Raw genomic sequence first — 22,247 nt, 5'->3', positions numbered from 1 at the left:
AGACTGAGATTTTTATTTCAAATATTGTACGTGTTCCATGCATCAGACAGGAAGTGACCCGAGGACGCGAGGAAGGAGGAGGAGGGGGTGTGGCCTGGATGTGTGTGCGATTGTGTGTACTGTTTTTTTTTCTACCAGCGTCAGCGTGCAACATGATCTTTGCACGCAGCTCAGGAGAGGAGAAGCCGGCTTCTGCTCTGCCGTGGTGTCCGCTTCGAAGCGCACGGCAAGCGGCTTAAGGAGGAGAATGTGGCCGGTAGTTTTGTGACTGATGACTACAAGCTGGAGGAGCAGGACGGGGAGTAGTCGAGCTTGTCTGCGTCAAATGTGTCGACCCTCCACTGGATGGTGATGGTGATGATGATACCATCGGTGCCTCTTATTTGACTCTTTTTTTTTTTTTTTTCCTCGACATGAGCTCGCTATTCTTCCCTGATGGTGCACCCGTTCCGGTCGGGCACGCGCCCCCGGCGGGCACTAGCGCCCTGCGGAACGACCTGGGCTCCAACATCCACGTCCTCAAGACGCTCAACCTGCGCTTCCGCTGCTTCCTGGCTAAGGTCCACGAACTGGAGCGGCGGAACCGGCTGCTGGAGAGCCAGCTGCAGCAAGCCCTGCAGAGGCCGCACTACCGCGGGCTGTACGGCCGTGACGTGACCGTGCAGACAGACGGCGGAACCGAGTCCAGGCTGCCCGGCACATCTGGTCCTTCACCCATGTGCGGTAAACAAGGGGAGCGCCTGGAGGACGCTGCCGCGGGCCCGGTGTGTCGTGGACGCACCCGGACGGGGTGGGCGTGCAGATAGACACCATCACACCGGAGCTGAGAGCGCTCTACAACGTGCTGGCTAAAGTGAAGCGGGAGAGGGACGAGTATAGGAGAAGGTGAGTGAATGCGCTGACCAACATCCAAAGCATACCACAGCTACCTGAGCTTTATATGTGGGAAGGGATAGCTCATGATCCAAAGCATACCACATCACTGTTTTTTTTGTCAATTAACTCATGAAAAGGAAAAGCTTCCCTCAAATAGACTAGTACTAGTCAGTGAAATTACAAAATCTTTTGGGTTCTGATGGAAAGCAAATAAAAAGTCAGAAAAAACTTGCCAGAACATCCATCCTTCCATTATGTGAACCACTTATACCCAACAACAGTCTCGGGTGTGCCAGAGCCTATCCCAGCTGATTTTGGGCGGTAAGCGGGGTACACCCTGAAATAGTTTACGGCACACGTAAAAAAGAAACAACATTCACACCCAATGACAATTTAGAGTGCCAATTTAACCTACCATGCATGTCTTTGGAATGTGGGAGGAAAGCGGAGTGCATGGAGGAGGCACGGGGAGAACATGCAAACTTCACACAGGAAGGCCGCACCTCTGAATTTATAAGAGGGTGTGCCACTGTGTAAGCACTTTATAGCAATTGTGCAGACTGATTTTGTTCTTCCTCATGAGGGTGTGTGCACTGACAGCAAATTGGAATTTGGAAGTGGAGACTCTTCTCTGTATATTCAAGTCAAAAGAAGACATGATTCCTCTCAAGGATTTCCTTGACGCCCTATTTGTCACGGGCCAGTTGGGAAGTGTGCCAAAGTGGCCTTCCGTATGTGCTGTGCATGTTTGCCGCCGTGATTCAAACAGAGAGGCATTTCCACAGTCTGTGAGGTCAGCGATGACCAATGCTTATTTCCCTAGTAAGACTTTGAGTCACTGACACAGAATGTATGAGCCCCCTCCTCTTTCCCCCCTTTATGGGAAAACTGAATATCCTGTCAGACCACTCCCTGAGTTCCAAATCATTTTCTTACTGCTTACATGAACTACTTCATGACCAAAAATGTGAGCCTGCTGGTGGAAACATTTTGTGCTGAGTAGTGATCATTCCCTTAATAGACGTTGTGGCTGTCAACCACAAATATTTGCCTCCCTCAAGTACAAGGAACAGAAAAACAACCAAACATTTAATAAAAGTGCCATATTCCCGCAAAATGTCTGTGCCCCCCCCCCCCCCAAAAAAAAGTATACTATAATTTATCTCACTTTACACATTGTTCATGCATGGATGTCAAAATGTTAACTTTGGAACCCAATTTTGCTAACCAAATCTAGACCAAAATGTGTGAGAAAGGTTAAAAGGTAGTGTTTAATTTTATTCCAAATTCATTCCATCGAGTTGAGCAGCAAGAGCCCACCGCCACTTTCCAGGAGCCAACAATGTGTCTCCTCTGCTTTGTTACTGCTCGTTTTGTCCCGTCGTCTAAATCTTTTTAACTGCCGTCACGTTTCAGCCTTCACTCCTAAGAGACCCCACCACCCCCACGCCCACCATCTTCCATTCCGTCGAGGCCCCTCTGCTCCCAGTTCTTTGTGCTCAGCCATTCCTTCATTCCATCCCCCCCTAAATCCTGTATTATGCGGGCTGTTTTGTAAGGCTGTCCCATTGCCTTATCCCCGCCCGATGATTTATTAAAGCTTTGCTATGTGCAACGTACGCTAACTAATCAAAAAACGGATCTCGGCACTCGTTCGTATCGTGTGCGTTATGCTGAGCAGCCAGGAGAGGAACCCCGTGTTTCATTTTGCTACGTCATGCTATGTAGGCATGCACGTGTTTTCTCACAGTAGCAGGAGAGTTGTAACCCACATGATTTTTTTCAAGGGCTGACGACAAAGCCGCTGATTTACAACCTTCATATGCTGCGACACATGCGCGAATGCCAAAAACAATGACACAAGTTAAAAGTGTCGTAGGGCGAGTTTTGTATATCACACAGCTCAGCACATACTTAATAGGGCACATGCTAATGTGTGACAAAATAGAAGACGTGTAAGGAGAATGTGTGACAACGTCCACGTTGCATGCCATTTTTTTGACATCACCGTAAAATGTCGCACTTGGCGGTAGCTGAGTTTTCCACTTTATTTTAGATCCAAGTCCAAATGCTCTTTCATTAGACAGCAGAAGAAACAATAAATCTGGGGATCATTTTTCCACATGGACTTAATACTGCAATGTAATGTTGTCTATTGATTCTTAAAGGGCTGGTAACATTTTATCTAATGTCTAGCCGTGAATCCTGTTGGTGTTTTACATGGCTGAGGCCAAATGGGTGTGACTTCTAAAAAATGTTCATTGATTGTCATCATTTTCTGTGGTTCATGTCATATATAGAAAGGTTTCAAACTACTCTATAAAGCATTAAAAAAGTGCTGCTGTATTAAAAGAAAGTGTAAGGTGGTAAAATGTAGGAAATGGTGGATCGTGAACTATGGAGTCTGTCCGCCGCCTGCCTCCTGGGTATTTTCTGCCTGCATGAATTATTGAACATGGCTGATTTTAGCTGTGGATGTGTGCTGATCAATATCGGCGAATTGAGCGAAGAGACTCGTTTGCCGTTTTTTTCAAGAGGTTAAAGCTCAGCATTTGCTTTTTTAAAAACAGACAGCTGACTGGTTACACTGCAAAGTGGTCCAAATCTGATGTTGCTGCCACTCTGCCAATAATCCAGGCGGTTCTATTCAGGAAAGAGATTTTCTCTTAAGCCTTCGCCTCGTGTTGGAGGCTCCGACCTCCGTCCTGGCTGGGACTGGAGCACTTCCTGCCTGCTACAAAGCTGAGCTCAGAGTACTGTTTATATGTGTATAAGTTGACTATATGTGCGATTCTTACGGTAATCGCCTGGTGTGCGGCTGTGAGTCGCCGACTGTAATTTGTTTGTCCGGTTTGGTCGCATTCGGCCACACTGCTCCGTGTGCCGCAGGCCTTAGATAAGTTGCCCGACGGCCTGTGAAGGTGAGAAAAGGTTAAACCTCCCAAATGAGCTTATCTGTCTGGGCTACTGACCTGCACGGGACCACATGTCGACTATCAATATGCTTGACTCGGAAAGTTCATTTTTGCATAAACACTTAAATATTCCTCATTGTCTCAATATATCTAATATATAAGCCTTTTGCGAATCAAAACAGCAGCACCTACTGAGGTATATCAACAGTCATTCAGATTAGATAAATTCATTCATACATTCATCCTCGTGCTGGAGCCTATCTCAGCTGTCTTTGGGCGGGTAAGCGAGGCACACCCTGAACTGGTCGCCAGCCGCCCACAGAGGAATGTAAATATATGTTATTTCCTATAGGTATAAAGTAGTTTTAAAATTGGAATAAACTTGGAAGCGAACCAGCTTCCAGCACAAACGTTAGGAGTGTTTCTAATTCTGATATCTTTTGGCAGTTTTTTTTTTTTTTAAAGTATGTTTACACTACCAGTTGTAATCTTTGACATGTATAAACAGCTTGACAACAATTGAGAGAAAGCAAGACACATCTGTGCTATTTGAAAAGCCTTTCCAGTGACGCAAAAAATGTTTCTGAGGTGCAAACACACACAATTCAGTTCATTGTCGACTTCAGCTAAATCCAGCCGAGTCCTTAATCGGTCTTAATTCTGATTTAATAGGCTGTGTTCGGATGTGTTTGCATGTAAAAGCTGTTGATCCCCACGTTGCGTGTGCTGACGACGCATGCTGTCTCCTGAACTATTACGTTGTAAAATCTTGTTTTTCTCTGGGAGATGCTGCTGCGCAAGGCGTGGCCGTGATTGTGTTTGGCAAGTGTGTAATGTCATACCGAGATTGTGTGTGCATGGGTGTGTGTGTGTATCTATTCATTTTCCGTAGCTCTATTTCTCATTTGGGTTGCGGGCAACCGAAATGCACAGTTGCAGTCCATAATTAGACCAATCGGTCACAGTTAACAGTCTCTCAAAATATACTCTCTCTCTTTTACTATCACTTGTTTCCATAGCAAATGAATTCTTCCTTAATTAATTCTTACTATAAATAATGTAACTTTGCTTATCTATCTATGTCAGCAATATAGAGAGACACTACTGTACATCAACTTGGTGTACTTCTCTATTTTTTTGTCAAATTTAGTTTGGCGGTGTTCCGTGAGATTCTCTTTACGTAGCGTAATATAAGCGACTTAGTTCAATAACGGTTGGGAAACTATAAGACTGTGCAGGTGTACCTAATACAGTGACCAGTCAGTATATGTACAAGAGTCGGCCAGTCATCTTCATAGGAACATGTAGGAACATTCTGTGCTTGAAATAGTTGCGGTCATGAAGCAAACATCCCCTGAATGGCGTTGCTGTTGCCATGTGAAGTCATCCACAGGTGTGTGTGCCACACAAAAAAGTGTTTGTCTAGCTGTTTTATTTGCTCGTAGACACCCATGAGATTTACGCCAGCCGTGAACATCTTTATCTTCTTTTCACGTGCTCGAGTTGAATGCGGCCCGGACAGGCAGGCCTTTTCCTGTTTGCGCTTTAAATTTGAAAGAACAAGGCAAATTCCTTGGAAAAGGAAGACTTCCCCACCCTCTCCTTCCCCAAACTTGATCTTTCATGTTGCAGCATGATAAAAGTACTTAACACACTCAAAAGATTAACAACCGTGGTTTTATGTAAAAAAATAAATAAATACAAATAAAGTCCATGTCAATGTTTTAAATGTTATGTTAAAGGTATAAACTGAAAGTCAAACACCATACCATAATCAAGGATAATTGTTGACTGTAAATAAACCATTAGTTGGTCTGTCTGTCTGTCCCTCAAACGTTGATGATTCAGAAGCACTTTAAAAAAGGTGTGTTGGAGATAATTACCCCCACACACCTTACTGGATGTGTTTTGTCAAACTCGAGTGCGCACTAGGTAACTCACAGCGTCCCCTCAAGTGGTTAACTTCTCTTTTGTAGATAACATAATTCAAAAGTGATATGAATGAAGTATTGTTTTTTTTCTATTTTTGCTAATAACTGTTTCATGACTGTATTTAAAATCGACCAATAGCAATGCTTTCAAATGTGCAAATCATGACATATAGAAGAAATTACCTTTTTTATTGCATCTAAATGACATCAAATGAAAGGAACTTTTTTGAACTCACCATGATAAGAAAAGGCAACTTCTTCTTTCCCAGGCTCATTTTGTGGTGTAAAAGTGTGACGTCACCATCATGCGGCTTGTTTCTTTATGAAACATTCCTGCGAAATGGTGAAATTAATGACACACCTATTCAGCCAACGTGCAGTTAGGACTTGTAGTTGCAAGTAATTTCCAGCAATACAATGATCACAAAGCTCAGAAGAAACATTGTTAGTGGTCTCAGTACACAAAATAAGGGTTAGATTATTGCCACCATTTTGTTACTATGGCATCCTCTGGCACTTCACTGTTGGAGGTCCCAATGCTTCTTTATCCCGTCTGCTGTCACGTCCTAACCACGCATGCCACTGTTCGATGTAATCATGTCTGCGAGGTGTCTAGACTCGGCGAAGGAACTAAAAGCTGAGTCGCCAGATGTGAACTTCCTGTGCACGATTGACTGAGCTAACATTCACATTGGATGCAGGCCAGTGGTCTTCACTTCACATGTGGCGAGAGTGGAGGACGGGACAGTAAATGGAAAGACCCTCCCCCCATAGTCCCTGACAGCCTCACCCGACCAATTAGTGCACGTCTCTCTGAGGTTGTTAAAGATCATGCAGTGTCCTGACACTTAATCAATGACCCACTTTTGTCAGGGAAAGCCTCGCGTTGCTCTGAGAGAAGGTCGAGAATCCGCATGAAGGACCAGGAACGCTGTAAATGATAAGACTCCTTGTCGGATGTGCAAGTTATCAGAGCTGACTTCAAGTTTCCCAAATGAATTGCCATGCTTGTTGTCATATGACACTTCCTCTACTCCTCGCTGCCCTCATGAGAATCATGACATTGGAATGATAACATGATGCAAAAAAAAAAAACCTGACCCATTTTTCTACGCCGAAGAGCAAAGTACCTAAAAATGTCAAATGCTCTGCATCTAATTCACCTTGTAATTGTTGTAAACATTAAGGGATCAAAAATATTTTTTTCATTACATATATATTCTTCATTAATCGGATATCGCAATTTTATTTGGCTGAATGTCGGGATAAACATTGTTTTTTTTGTTTGTTTGTTTTTTTTCCAATGAAAATCTCTGCATAGTGTCCAGGTAGGAATAAAATACTGCATGCTGTTATTTTTCAATATAATCTATTGATTAAAGATAAACACTTAATGAGTTTATAATGTCTTGGTGCACATTTAACAGTTTTATCAGGGAGTTGTCTAAAAGAATGATTCACAACCACACCTCTGTGTATGTTCTATTGTTTTGTGAACATAGAGGATGTTAGATAAGCGTTCACTAACAACGCAGTACAGACATCAAGCGAAAACAATTTGCGGCATATCATTTTGATTATGACAAAACATGAGTGACGTTTTAGGGCTCGGCTCATAACAGCAGGTCTATAATAATAAGCAGCACGCCTAAAAACATCAGCTTTGGATGTGCGCTCTTTGCCAAGACGTGCGAATGCTCCTGTGGGAAAACGAAGTAGCGCGAATGTAACTCCCAGACACGCACATGTGACCGGGGGAGTTTTTGTGCTTCTGGAATGTTGCTGTTGGCTAGAGAAGTGTGTAGAAAAATTCTTATCCCATTTGAAACACATTTTTCAAAACCCCCTTTGACATACTTTGTTGCTATCTGTTGATAACGGCGCATCTCATTCACTGTAGCTTGCAGAAATGGGGCTACTGTACATTTAAAAGCTAACTAAACAAGATTTTGTATGTATATATAAAATATAGTATATATGTACGTATACGTATTTAATCATTGTAGTATACATTAGCCAGCCAAATATGTTTGTGGTTCTAATTTATTTTTCACCAGGCACAGCGGTAGCACACAGATGTTGATTTATTGGACGCGAGTGACAGAGAATTTGAGCTGCGGTCGGTAAGATGGGCTCCGAGCATCCTGCTGCTTTGTCCTTGTAAGGAGACTCCACTTAGACGAGTCACAAAGTTTAGCTGAAAGGGTGTCGTCGACTCAACAAACTTTAAAGGTGGGAGAAATTGATGCTTTTCAGTTGACCAAAAGGACCAGAAAATTGAATAGCGGCCCAAAGTGACGGTAAAATTGAAAGCAAATTGGATGACACGAGAAAGAAACAAGTGCTACCCCTCCTATCCATTGGGTGGAACTGTGGTACAAGCCTGTTCATTGAGTTTCTTGTCCGAAATAATGGACAGGAATGGCAAAATAGGTGTTGAGGGAACAGGAATCAATCCAGAAACCAAGGAAATGACACCAAGACTTCTATAAGAATAAGGATTTACTTCTAAAGCCTTCCTCAAAGGAGAGTATTACCTCCCACTAGCAGCACCTCGATAAATTACACTGGAAGTAAAATTCAGGCCCCACTACGAGGAACGTCTTGCTACATTTATTCGTGGAAGTTCAAGGTTTCTGTGGCCACGGTTGTGTTGTGTTCACATAGAACCTTAAGGTCCCTGGAAGGTTTATGTAGCACATAAATAATCCAGAAAAATTTCCAGGAACTGAATTGAGAAGCAGTTCCAACTGTCTAATCCTGCAAATAGTCCTCCAAAATTCAGAGCTCCGGGGCAAAATTCCTGTAGTCAAACTCCATCGTCTGTGACTAATAGATTACTCCTAAAGATTATTGGCTTTCCCTCTGTCCATGAATCGTTTCAAATGGCTTTTGTGGGGATCACAGACAGGATTCAAAAAATAAGATGTCTTGTGATGCAGACTGGGGGTGTCTGTGGGCTTCGTGAAGCAGCACTGCCAGCATATTTTTTTTTCAAGAAACCTTCACACCCTGCCAAGGAAGATTTCTCCCTAATTAGACAGAGTACATTGAAATGGGAACAAAGTCGAGGATTGTTGAGAAAGTGAATAGCCACTGACGCATCTTGTGTGGCCCAAAGTGACTTCTCAGCGTGTTGTTGTTGTCTCTTCATGGCAAAAAGCCTTTGGGTTTTTTCCAGAATTCAATGGTGGTCTTTCCAGAATTCAATGGTGGTCTTCAGAACATGGACTGGTATTTTTAAGGATAATTTGATACGTACAACCAAAGTCAGAAAGACAACACTAGAAGGGCTGCATAAAAAGCTTCTTTATACACATGACTTCTCTGTATTAATTATAAAATCCATACTGTATTCCCTTGGTGGGTTCCCAAAGCTGTCATGTATGACCTAGTACTTGCATACACTTCTGGCTCAATGAAGCCATTGTCCATTCTCAACCTCCACATGTGACTCAGCCTGTGAGCTCACATCACACAGCATTGTAATATGATGCAGTCGTCTGTCTAAATCCACAAGTATGCTGCAGGACCCATGCTGCAGTTGATGAGTGATAGGAGGTGTCAATGCAGGGGCAAAGCCTGCCATATTTAGCAAGCAGCCACCATGAGGTCTACAGTGTTATTTTTAGGTGCAGTATAACTGTCGGCCAATGCCTCAGTGCATCATTAAGAATGGGACTGCAGTTTGAAAGCAACCTGATGACCTCAAAGCATCACCGATAGCGATAGCATTTTGTGGTCAACTTCACTTCTAGTTTATAAAAAGAAAGACCAGACCAAGTCATTTAGTCAACTTCTTTCTGCCCTTCTTCTACTTCTACCAAGTGTAGGATCATTTAGACGCATAACTTATTTATTTCAGTGTCTTGTAGTTGAGCTAGCACAAAAGGAATGGGGTGTGTTTAAAGCTAAATATCCATGTGCAGATGCACACACGTTTTGCCAGTTCTTGTGGAAAGACTTAAGTCTCCTTCAGTGAGGCAGCGGGGTGTGTCAAAGGTATTGTGTAATCAGAGACAGCGGGATTATCCAGACATTGCACCTCTGTCTCATTACCCTCAGGAGACCCTGGATAGTAAGTGACCCACCTTTGTACTGTCTTCACAGATGGGAAGAGGAACTGTACAAACGCGAGAAGCTGGAGTCTTCAGTGGAATCCCTACACCAGGTTGGAAAAGAAATGTTTATTCCTCAAGCATATCAATGCATGACATTGAACAATGTGAGATAAATCAAATTGGGAATAAAACATTCTAGAGACATCCATATAAGTTCTGCAATTTATAAAGAACATATTTCAAGTTTGTTCCTCACGTTGTGGTAAAAGGCAGTTTATGAGCGAGCTCACACAAGAATGAGGCAGTCAACATAAAACACAAATCATAAGTTCGCTAGCATTATGATAAAACCAACGGGACTAGTGTTAGCTTTTTAAGGCAGGGGGTACTTCCTCCTGAACAATGCAATGAGGAAAAAAAAACTGCAAACAAATTCCTCTGCCTTTTATCTGCTCTCTCTTGGTACATGTGTCACTATTCCACAAAGTTTCACAGAAATCCAGTAAATCATGTAGTAAACACACCTGGAGGCAAAAGGCCCATGTCCAGATGATACCGTTAGAACGGTGACCTCTTTCCGTGTTTGCTCCTACTGACTGCGCATGTTTGGCTTGGCGGTCAGCAAAAAAGAGGCGGAGTGGCATCCCACGGGGACGATAACCTTATAGCACACAGAATGATGCGTCGTTGTGTGGGAGACCAAGTGCATTCAGTGCAATGACTTCAACACGAACGCCAGGAAAATCAATGTGATCATTATCAAGCTACTGTAATGAATGACGACATATGAGTCGACGCCATTAAGTCCACACGGTACGCAACGGTATTGTTAATTAAGCCTTGTTGATGTTCATTTTGATTCCCTGATGTGTACGCAGCGCGCCAAAGAGTCATCCGAAATTCACGATGACCTAAATGACAAGGTGGAGAGACTAAAGGCGGAACTGGTGGTCTTCAAAAGCCTCATGAGCGACGTAAGTGCTGATTGAACCGTCACACCCGTACTTTTGTTGTTACAAGTGCTAAACTGGGAAACCCTTCCATCCTCAGAAGAATTTAGATGCAGAAATCCAAGAAATGTCCCCATTGAAAGAAGTGACGTAGAACTTTAAAGGCCTTTTCCTGTTTAGTGTAGTGCTTGTATTGTTCCTTGCCAGCTGTGCTTCCCGGTGATATAAAGGGTTGAGGTACTGCAGTGGGCCGCTCCCACCGTGTGCTTGCTCAGGGATAAATAGGCCTAAATTCTTTTGTTATTCATCCTGCTTGTTCTTTCAGACTTTTATTTTAACTTTTTAAACAAATATCTGTTTTTTTTTTCTGTGCTTTTCTTCATCTTGTTCAAATCCAGAGACGGGTAAGTGGTATGGAAGTTGTTGTAGAGGTCTTTTTTTGTACTGATTCTTAGACGTGGTCACAATCATTGGTAGTCGTGTTTGTTTTGCGTCCCGAAAAATTAACCCAATTAACTTTGTATGACACACCCAGTCCCCAGCCCATGCCTCGTCAGCAAGAGCCAATCGGTGTTGAGAACATTTTCATGTCACACCCAGGCGGTTTCAAGTTTTTACATATTCAAGCCCCCAAAACGCCCTCACCATCTAGGCACTTCTGATATTATATATTTTGGCCTTTTCACCCTCAAACGTCCTCGTAGAATAGGCAGGGGTTCACTGGGAGCTTTTATCTTGTCTTAAACACTCACCCAATCTGCATTTGTGACCAATCTTAAATACAGTGTCTATTACAAACAATCAAATCTGTGTAGTGGATGAAGTACAAAAAAAAAAATTCAATTAATAGTAATGACTGAATCATCCCACATGAGATGGATTCAAACTCAGTGTTTCCCTCTCCATGTAGCAAATGTCTGACCTGGATTCCAAGATTCAGGAGAAAGCACGGCGGGTGGACATGGACATCTGCAGACGCATCGACATCACGGCCAAGTTGTGTGATGTGGCGCAGCAGCGCAACTCGGAGGACATGTCCAAGATGTTCAGTGCCAGCTCGGCCAGGTCGCTTCCAGAGAAGGTGGGTCGTAGTTCCCTTGAAAACGGAACGATTCCAACAATGACGTCAACATGAAAGAATTGTTGGTCTGTGTCAAGAAGCCATTTTACAACCATGCATTTCATCTTTCAGCTGCTCCCGTTAGTTAAATTAAATTAAACAAACAACTGTAAACAACTGTTTATTCATGTGTTTTTAGCAGAGTGCCTCAGTGAGCTGCAAAAGAAAAGAGCGCAAGGCGTTGTCCAACGAGGACGTTTCCGAGATGGACGCGGAGCCCAGCCCCCTGGAGGAGGACACGCTCAACATTACGGACGAGATGAAACGCATGCTAAACCAGTTGTAAGCGTGACTTTCACACACTCACACCCAGTGCAGCCATGTGATCACCTCTGCACCAAGACAAAAAAGTGCTTTTGTAAACCAAAGCTGGTGGATTTGTTGACTATGGCACCTCAACTCTCTCTAGTGTTTCAATGGAGTATTGCACCCTTCACTTGTCAACTTGTTTCTTTCCTCATTGTTGATCCTAAGAGACTAACCACTAACATTTCTTTACTTCTTCTCTGTATGTTATCTCTGCTTAACCTTGCCTTACTAGTGTTCTCTCTCCTCCTTTCTTTTCCCCTTTTCTGTCTCTTACTTCATCTTCTGCAGCCACTGTTCAGATAACTCCTCTGTTGCCAGGCGAGAGACGTTCGACCTGGACGACGACTGCGACAGTCTGACCTGGGAGGAGAACGAGGAGACGCTGCTGCTGTGGGAGGACTTTGCTAACTACAACGTGCCATGCGGCATCATGACAGCAGCGGCGGCGGCGGTGGTACCGCCCTGTGCCAACGCATTACCGAGCGACGGGGGAGGCGAAGGCACGGAACCGGTGAGTCCCTCCCCCCCAACCACCCACACTGTGGATGATTGAGCAGCCTAACCTCTCTAATGTTCTCTCCAAGGACTCCAACGACAAAAGTCTCGGCAGCCTCATCAACGAAACTGAGTCGCTTTTTAAGAACCGAGAGAAGGAGTACCAGAATACCATCGGGCAGATTGAGGTACAGTGAAGGTGCTATTCACGCTAATTGCACTTGAGGTGATACATCTCAACGTAGTACGTCTGGGGAGGAGCTAAGTTACGCCTGGGTTGTTAATGGAATTTTTTTTGCAGTTTTTTTTTTTCTCCCAAACAAATCAGCTGTGAAACATTTTAAGAAAATTGTAGGGAGAAGACTTTTACTTATTAACAGGAATTTCTCTTTCTTTGATGATTTCAGATGGAGCTGGCCACGGCCAAGAGCGACATGAACCGCCACCTGCACGAGTACATGGAGATGTGCAGCATGAAGCGAGGCCTGGACGTACAGATGGAGACTTGCCGGCGCATGATCAAAGGCGGCAGGAGCTCGCCGTCGTTAAGCTCCGCCGCCAGCAGCGACTCAGGGAACACAGACGACGTCCAAGATGAGATCTCGGACAAGGACGTCAATGCCGAAGTCCCCATCAGTTGATGACTGCTCGGGGATGTGGTGGTGTGTGACGACAACCACAACAAGAAAAACAAAGGCTCACTGAGGTCGGCTCAGAATCTTGGTGCTTTTGTTACTATTTTGTTCAGTCGGAGGTGAGGGTTGTCAGAGAAAGGGGTGCTCTTTTCCTCTTGGGCTATTTGCTCGGGTTATAGGTCATTTTGAAAGTCTACGCCCGTCACATCTTTGAAAATCCAGGTCATACCGTCCATGATACTGGCATTGTTTTGCACCTTGTACCAAAAGCAAATATTTGTGGAATAAAGTAAAACGACTCACCCTTTGAGGAGGCCTGAGAGTGACCTAAGGGAAAGGGAAAAGGAAAGTGTAAGTGAACGTGTTAAGGTTTTGTGGCGTTAATGCTTTAAATGGCGCAGCATGTCGGTTTAGCGGTTAGCACTTAGCACATCTAACTCACAGTTAAGTCATCGTGCGTTCAAATCTCAGCTCAGGGCTCTCCGTGCTGGCATTAATTTTCTCCAGTGAGTGTAATTGCTTGTTTGGATGTATCTGCCCCGTGATTGGTCCAGCCTTTTGCCTAAATCTGAGATAGGCTCCAGATTACCTGGAATCCTAATGGGGGAAGCGCATGGATGAAATGGATGACTAAAGTTAAAAAATAAAGTAATACTACTCACCCTTTCAAAAGGCCAAAAGAGATGGAACAAGTGGGTGTCAAATGTCACCTATTGGCCAACAATAACATCTGACCTAATTGGTCTTCATCGCTTTATAGAGACCGGATACTGTAGATATAACTGCATTAAAAAAAAGGTGACTCGACCTGAGATAATTTGTGACTAGACCTGACCAAGACTAATAACTGAGGACTTGCTTGAGACTTGAATCTTAAGACTTAGAGTTAGGATTTACAAATCCCAACTCTGGAAACTCTGAAGCCCTATTGTGCACCGATAAATTCAGACTACGACCCGGCTACAAATGACTTCCACTTTTAGACATTTGGATTGTTGTTGCAAGAATGTTTTGCTGTTGAAAAGGGGGAAAAGAGCACAGCCTTTTTTTTTTTTTTTTTTTTTTAAATGCATCAGTGCACTACAGAAGTTCTATGCAATGGGGCTGGACTTGCATATAGACGAGCTTCTTTATTTCTCTCCTAAAACCGATACAATTAGCCTTCTAACCAAAGCAGGTGTTTTTTCTACAGCGCATAACGCTTTAATTCAGGTTTGTCTGTGTGTCTTTCAGTAGCATTTTTTCCTCATTCAAGAGTAATGCCTTATATCCACTAACAGGAAGCACATTATTTGCATCCTAACGTAAAATGCTCTTCTCTAGCCTTGTGCAGCATATATACATGATTCCAAAAGGAAAGAACACCGCCCCCATTACACAAATCCAGAATATGATTAAAACCAAACGGAGCCCTTGAAGCTCTAAAGCAAAAACCAAAGGTACCGTCCAAAATCGCCTTCATGTTCTTTCTTCTAAAGTTGCTTTTGCGTGTGTGAGTGTGTGTGTGTGTGTTTTAATGCATTGCAACATCAATGTGTGTATTGTACATTGCATTAGCCCAGAGGCCTTTTAGCTAAAACAGCGGACGCTTCAAAGTGGAACACCGGTTCCTTCATGTTGCTTGACCTCTCGTCCCAACACTCAAGCATACAGAGTAAAATCATTTCTTCTAAATCATTTGAATTCCAAATTGTACCACCATTGTGGTGCTCCACTTTCGAGCTTCCACTGTACATTACAAATCTATTTGGTTTTCAGTGCTAACGCTGCTAATTCCGCGTCAAGAAGAAAAGACGCATGCGGGCAGATGTGATGTTTCCGCAACGTGTTTGTACTCTAATGTATAACCTGAAATAACTTCCAATTAAGCAGAATGTTATCAAAATACTTTTTTTCCAGCATGTTTGTACTGGAAAAAAAGATAGTATTTTTTGTAGCATATTTTCGAAACTTGTGCCGTTTTAAACAAAAAGGCACTGACGCTGATTACAGATTTGCTAAATTTTTTTGTGGTATTCCTTTACTTTTGCCATAATTTGACAAGATATAATAACCATGGATTATGTTAAGACGAGAGTGAGCATCACTCACAGTAGCAGTACACTACATCATATACGTATAGTATATGTCGATGTATGCATGTACGAATTATGTTCTACATCAGGAGCTTTTTATTTTACGTTTCATTAAAAACGAGCCTTTGTAACAAGGCTGTTGATTTACGCATTAAAGCTGTGAGTGGCTGTTAAAAATGTTAAAAAAGCAGGGATGTGTGCTTGCTTGACATGCAAGGATGTGAATATTTCGTACTAAAAATCTTTTTTATACTACTTTTTAAAAATGGATGTTTGTGTGTACCAATTAGTATCCCCTTTGAATGACTTCTACAATGCAGGCGGTAGCAAAAGTTGCATTCATGGCCATGTGAGGGTCCTTTAATTTTGTTTCCATCCATTTGTTCATTTATTTCTTCTTTATCAAAATAAATATTAACATAGTCATGTGGGTCTGGGGCAAAAAATAATGAATGTGCTCAATGTTGGGGTAAGTTGAATAAACAGTGAGAGGGAAACATTCGTTGACTCTTGTCATATTGTGTGAATACTGAAAATATGATTCTCCCATTGACAATATTGGTTACCTAAAATTTTATATTAATATTTCTTACTCGTACAACACAGAAAAGTAAATGCTGTTCATTGTACAATACGGAGAATAGAAAATAAAAGTATTCAACCTTTGACATGGAAAGGGCTATAGGAAAAGTATTTGCTGAGCGATACGGTCACCTTGTGCCACTTACCTGTGTCTTGTGTGCAACCCCATGAGTAAAATCATGATCCCGCCATGCTAAAGAGATTAAATACAAAATTTGTGGCTTGACGAAGGGTCTTTAATTACTTATTACACATCTTATATAAAACAACTTTAACACAGTCAGAGGGAAATTCAGGCGAAAACAACCAAATAGAATATGAAAGAATCCAACTATCTCTGAGGAATGCTTAACAGAAAAAAAAACAGTTCCCCATTTTCACCTGTCTATTTTGAGGAAGACTGACCGCTTGGCCAAGGCCACTTCGCCGTGCTTCCTCTGAAGTCGCTGGAGGTCGGCTGGGTCGCCCAACCGCAGGAGGTCATCGTCTTGGCGGGTCCAAAGCCGCGTACTGAAGGCCGCGGGATTAGAAAGGAGGCGTAAGGCGGCGGTGAAGTCGCCGCTAGTCTTCAGCAAGGCTTTAACCACCGACTGCAAGTCCTGGCAGGTACGAGAGAAAAACATCAGCAACTAAACAAAATCAAATATTTTTCAATTTGTTGTTTGAATATCACCTTACAAAAACATACATTCATAATGATTGTATTAAGCTATAAACAAAGTCTATATCATTTCAAGCGAATAATAATTCATACGGCGCACCTGGTTTGTCTGCTTCATCAGTTCTCTGATACGCCGCTTGTCCTCCTCTAACTGGGCTTGCTCTGGAGGGCCATCGTCATCTTCCTGGACACCATCTTCTTCCTGAGATTCGCCATCCAGTTCAGCTTCAGGTTCCTCCATGACCGCACAGCTTGGTCGCTGAGACAAGTAGTCCTGAGACTGGGTCTGCTTTTCACCGTGTTCTTGTTGAGTGAGCCGCGAATCGGCATGGGACGGTGAAACGTCCAAGGAGGCCAATTGTTTTGATGGAGCCGTTTGGAAAACATCTTCAGAAGACTAAGGGATGAAGAGAAGACCTATGAATCTTCATAGTGCAAGTTGAAAGCAAAATGTTCCTTCTCGAGCTATGTTTGTTGCACCGAACATATCTTTTCAATGTAAACAGAGAAAAGTGCATTTTGGCTCAATGGTACTTAACAGTGGTTGCAATTTGATATTCCCTGAAGGTGACAAGTACATCCATTAATGTTTTTGGCACTGGATGTGTTTACTGGGAATTACTAAAAACCTAGCAGCCTAACAAGTTAACCTTTGTAAACAACTTGTCTAATGTAAACAAAGAAAATATAACTTTAACAGCCCCAAAGATGTCCAAAGTAAATCCAACTACCTCACTGTCGCTGTCGCTCGAAGTGGAGCTGGAGCTGCTCAAAAACTCTTTTGTGGCCCTCTCAATTATTCTCTGGTTCCGGCTCTTCTTCTTCTCCCCCTCTGCCTGCTGAGGCCCAGACTCACCTGGAAACAAGAAAATGAAGAAATAACAAATAAATTAAATAACTGAAGGAATAAACTCACATTCCGTCTTGTTTTAACTGTTGCTATGTACTACTCCAAATATTTATGGTTATTTGGCTTCCAAATGAAATTTCAGGATGAACCTAAAATGCACTCAATTCTCACAGCAGGTTTTGCACAGCCCTAAAATGTTCAACTGTTCTTTCCTTAAAGGTTTCTCAAAGTGCAGCCAGTAATCCATGCTAACTGCTCGTACAGGGCTTTGTTAGTGGTTAAAACAGACATGTAATTTTCTTAAATTTGTTTAAATTACCACTGAACTGCATTTTTGGTTGCATTTCCATTTCAAATTGAAAGTGTCTTACTTGGCTGGTTGTCATAAGATGGACTTGCTTGTGGTGGGGCAGAAAGCTGCTCAGCATCCACTTGTTGACTCTCTGCTTCTTCTGCTGTTGCTGCTGCTTCTTCTTCTCCAACATCATCCTCTTCCGCTGCTGCTGAGCTTTCTCCTTTTGCTCGCTTAGAAGGCGGCTCATTCTCGCTGATCTCTTTTTGGATGGAGGACGAGCCTAACTTGGTTTTCCTGAGGATGGGAGAGGAGGATGGCAGATGGCTGCCACAACTTGCTGATGCTGATGATGGAGCGGATGAAAGGAGCGTTCTGCTGGACTGTTCTTCAATCTCACAATCCTTAAACTGTTTGCGCATCCAGCGGCAAGCCACATGCAAAGCATCCTCTTCATCATCGGTTCGGGCGGCCTCTATGCTCTCGGGTGATTTATTCAGAGGCGATGCCTTTGCTTGCGGCTGGTCTGTTTCCGGTTCTGGTTCAATGCTCTTCTCCGGCCGCAAGGACTCGAGCGTTTCATCTTCAACAGTCGCCTCTGGTTTGAGCTCATCATTTAGCGTTTTTTTCTCGTGCTGGAGAGGTCTGGGCGTTAGAGTTTGGGTATCACTCGAAGGTCCTTTTTCAGATGCAACGAGCAGGTCACTCTGTAGACACAAGGGAGTGTATTTTGCAAGATTCCAAAATATGTTAGTGTGTAAACTTACATATATTACCATACATATTATACACATAAAAAATTACCATACTTTATTTGTTATGGCTATATGAATGCGCCAGTCATACCATTGTTAGATCTTTAGCCGGGTTAGTCGATGGCGAGTCTTTTGGCGTTGAGTCCATTTGAGGATTAGCAGCAGCATCATCATCTTCAGAAGACGAACTGTCTGACACTTGAGCTTCTTTGCTGTCCTGCACCCAGATAATAGAGATCATATTGCAGGGCTATGTTAAGTCCTCAGTCTCAAATGCTTGATGCTTTGCAGGTCAATGAACACTATCTGCAGGGAAGCGTCATCCATGCCAAGAGACTTGTGGAAATGTATAATCTGCATCAAAATGGTTGTTTAACGTGAAAGTGTTTTCGAACATTGTCTTCCTTTAAGAACACATTCAAAGCAACCATGTGTGTTTCTCATTGTCAGTGCTTGTGAATGCATTTTTCTTTTCTTTTTTTTCTTCAAAACATAAGCATTCACAAGAACACAAGATTTCCGTGTCAACAGTTGAGCAGATCTGCACTATCTATTGCTGACATGCGTGGCCAAATCTGAGTTTAGTGCTTTGCCGCTCTCTACTGGTAAGGGAGAAGAGGATAACGTGTTGAAGTAACCTGCACGTCTTCCGCAGTTGCTTCCGACTCCTCGACGTCTTTTGCGTGTTTGTGAAACAGGTGATCTTTGTAACGGGCTTTCATTGACTGCCAACTGTGAGTGGTTACACACTCTTTTTCCATCTGCTTCCAGAGAGTATTGCCCTTAACTTCCAACTTTCGGCGGCTGACGAATTTCAGAATGGCGGCGTCATCCCTGGGGCTGTACGCTTGCCTGCCTGATGGGAAGCAAAGGGATTTGATTGCAGGAATCGCAATGTTGAGTCATTTAGGTGTTCGTGAAATTAGCATATGATGCAATGAACGTTTTTTTAAGCGTAGAATTTTGAGTATACCTGCTGGATTGTCAGGAGACTTCCTCTTGTCCTTGCTAGATGTTTGACTTTTCGGGACTGTTCCGGTTTTCATTCTATAGTCCTCGAGATTCAGCAGCACATTTTTTTCCACACAATCGTGGATGAACTGGATAGAGACGTACCTAAATAGAAAATAATTAAGTAAAAAGAAAAAATGACATTAAAATTCACACCAATGTGATTTGTTGCAATGGCACCATTTTTTGGTCATCGATGTATTGTAGTTCAATACAATTTCAGGTTCCGATGGCACCGTAGGAACAGAAAATCACAAACTGGGAACCCCTTGGTGCTCAATTATTGTACTATGGTTAAATTTGTGTTTACGTATGCTACTTACAACAGTGACTCTATAGCTAACAAAGATTTGTGAAACCTCCACATTCTTGGGGCTTAGTATTCTTTGGACTAGTTAGATGAGAAATTTTGTTTAATTTTTGGCTCAATAATACTATCACGCTTCAATAAATATGAGAAGTTTACACACCCTTGCACAAATGCCACATTAGACATAGTTCTTAGTCATGTCTCATTATTTATTACTCCATGTGTTCCTTAACATACTTAATATCTTATCCAAATCTCTTGACTGGACATAAATCTGTCATTTGAACAGAGGTGCTGCAGATCTCTTACATTCACTGTACACTTACAGATGAGCTGTGCCTGCTGTGATGCCTTTTTCCTTCGGGTCAATCAGCAAAATGGATCCAAGCTTCTGGAAATTGCACATGGTGCCTCCCCTGGCTTTGATGAGAGGGTGGAGTTCTTTCTTGATGGGACCCGGTCGCAAATAGAAGGACAGGGGCTTTCCTTCAGCAGTCACGAAGAGTCCCGGCGAGACGTTGACGTCTGGCGCTTGGGATGCCATCTTAGGAAACAAACAGCCAAATAAAGAAGTTCAAGTGTTGTTGAGACCATTAATTGGCAACCACGTTTACTCGGCTGTTAAATAAATTATTTCTATCTAAGTCAGCGATACTGTGTCATAATAGTTACTTAATCACCAATAACGATATCCTGCGCTGTCATTCAAAACGCAGAATAGGTCACGTGAGACAACAGAGCTAGCGATGGATACACGTTAGAAAAGAACCAAATAAGAATTGATTACTTAAGAAACCTCTGACCCTGCTGAAGGTCCTAGGACGAGTCGTGGTCCAAAGAAAGCAAAAAAAAAAAAAAAAAATGTGTGCTCAAGACGATACAAGGAAAGTATTTCTTTTTCATTTCCTTTTTTAATTATACTTTTGCAAACTTACCGTCTCATCTATTCTGCCGTCTCCCGCTCTCCGGGACCAAACGAAACAAACATCCGGTTATGCGCTCTTCTTCGTTTACCTTTTCTTCTTCTTCTTGGATTTCCCGCATTTCATTCGGTTAAAAGTGTAATTACTGCCCTCTTGCGTATTCGCTTGGACTCTGTGACTGTATCCTACTGTCCCAAACGATTGATGTCTGTCTTTAAATGTCCATATGTAAAGACATGGGAGCTTTATTTACATTGTACATTTAAGTTAACTCTTTTGTGGTATGGGAATGATTGTATATTGTATTGTATTGTATTGTATTGTATTGTATTGTATTGTATTGTATTGTATTGTATTGTATTGTATTGTATTGTATTGTATTGTATTGTATTGTATTGTATTGTATTGTATTGTGTGATGTGTACTACCTCCCTCACAAGCCTTAGAGCATTATTATTGGCCACAGTCTGTTGTCTTGCACACTCACTTGAAACCCAAGCAGCTGAAACAATATGACCACCACTGATGAATGTTTGTATCATTTATTCAAATAAAAGATACATGAAATATCTTGAAAGTGTTGACTTAGAACAGCCTCGTCCTGTCAAAATGATGTTATTTGCCTCTGTCTATCAACAGAAGGTATGCAGTCAGTCTTTAGTTTGGCTCTGAGGAGAATTAACTACTCCTGCAGAGGGAGATATGACGCCACTTTTCTGAACAGCAAACACTAAAAACTTACTTATAGGAGATATTAAAAAATAAAGTCGATTCTGAGTGTGGGAAAACAAGTCGAGCTAATGTCATGATGCAGCTCATGACATCACCAAAAACAAATACCCCCATCTGCGCAGCTACAACTGTAGTGATTGTTTTCAGAAGTTAATGCTACTTGGTTACAAACTTTCAAAAGTCAGTTTTCTATTTTGTACACTATAACTACTAAAAGACAATAGTGACCTGATTTGGCTTCACCTTTATTGACGCGCAAGGGCATCCAAGTGTCTCTCAGCAGCCATGGAAGATCGTTAACTGTGATCCATCTGTAGATTTGCAGCCAGAACAACTGGTTCTTAAGCAAACATCAAGCTCGACAGCAGGCTTACACTTTTATGAAATTGAGGGAATTTGAAGGTTTGTTCCGCTTAAACATATTTATAGCAGCTTACTATGGAACCATTCAAAGAAAAACAAGTGTGTCTGTGTATGGCTATCCCCTGGTTCGCGGAGAACAATGTTAGATGATGGACCATATCCTTTTAGGTTCTGCAGCAAACAATGAAATGAGAAAATATAATTATCAAACTAAAGTCACAAAATTGTGGAGGGCCAAATTTGGACTTGTTTGTACATATGTCTGGTAGCTAGTACTTTCCTGGAAGGTGACAAAACAACATTTATTTATTTTTCTTAATTCTGTGGTGACTCAAATAGCTAAATGTAAAAATAATACATTCTCAAACCAAAGTGACCAAACTGTAGAGCACCATATGGCG

The 22,247-nt window shown here is 42.4% G+C and overlaps 2 protein-coding genes and 1 long non-coding RNA gene across 4 annotated transcripts; 1 reads left to right on the top strand and 2 right to left on the bottom strand.

Annotated features, from left to right (window-relative positions):
• The first annotated feature begins 90 nt into the window (after window positions 1-90).
• On the top strand, window positions 91-15,868 carry iffo2b (intermediate filament family orphan 2b). The gene is given in 9 exon segments (XM_037252989.1): window positions 91-696; window positions 699-885; window positions 9,833-9,893; window positions 10,662-10,757; window positions 11,644-11,814; window positions 11,993-12,135; window positions 12,451-12,673; window positions 12,747-12,845; window positions 13,065-15,868. Coding segments are annotated over 9 exon segments (1,497 nt in total). The 5' UTR covers window positions 91-413; the 3' UTR covers window positions 13,299-15,868.
• On the bottom strand, window positions 5,450-9,886 carry LOC119123698. The gene is made up of 2 exons (XR_005098119.1): window positions 9,814-9,886; window positions 5,450-6,055 (listed from the first exon to the last, which is right to left on the bottom strand). It is a non-coding gene; the product is annotated as an uncharacterized LOC119123698 (long non-coding RNA).
• On the bottom strand, window positions 15,427-20,837 carry LOC119123694 (telomeric repeat binding factor 2, interacting protein). Of its 2 annotated transcripts, XM_037252987.1 has the most exons (10): window positions 20,764-20,837; window positions 20,155-20,372; window positions 19,481-19,623; window positions 19,146-19,363; window positions 18,599-18,724; window positions 17,832-18,459; window positions 17,342-17,466; window positions 16,711-17,007; window positions 16,355-16,548; window positions 15,427-16,142 (listed from the first exon to the last, which is right to left on the bottom strand). In XM_037252987.1, exons 2-10 carry the CDS (start codon window positions 20,370-20,372, stop codon window positions 16,127-16,129), a joined length of 1,965 nt encoding a protein of 654 aa, XP_037108882.1. In that variant the 5' UTR covers window positions 20,764-20,837; the 3' UTR covers window positions 15,427-16,126. The 2 variants fall into 2 exon arrangements, with proteins under 2 accessions (XP_037108882.1, XP_037108881.1); XM_037252986.1 differs by lacking the exon at window positions 15,427-16,142 and having other exon boundaries at window positions 16,164-16,548.
• Window positions 20,838-22,247: the final 1,410 nt, after the last annotated feature.

Source organism: Syngnathus acus, chromosome 5 (genome assembly GCF_901709675.1).
Source record: "Syngnathus acus chromosome 5, fSynAcu1.2, whole genome shotgun sequence".
NCBI classification, from domain to species: domain Eukaryota; kingdom Metazoa; phylum Chordata; class Actinopteri; order Syngnathiformes; family Syngnathidae; genus Syngnathus; species Syngnathus acus.
The sequence above is the reverse complement of the archived record's forward strand: the minus strand, read 5'-3'. Positions and strand labels throughout refer to the sequence as shown.

Bases quoted from the DNA above. Each gene is read 5' to 3' on its own strand.
- LOC119123694 (XM_037252986.1), bottom strand. From the start codon at position 20,372: ATGGCATCCCAAGCGCCAGACGTCAACGTCTCGCCGGGACTCTTCGTG. The intron at 19,624-20,154 runs GTAAGTGTACAG...TTTTCTATTTAG, and splicing joins ACAGCAGGCACAGCTCATCT to GTACGTCTCTATCCAGTTCA. The intron at 16,549-16,710 runs GTGCGCCGTATG...CGTACCTGCCAG, and splicing joins TGATGAAGCAGACAAACCAG to GACTTGCAGTCGGTGGTTAA.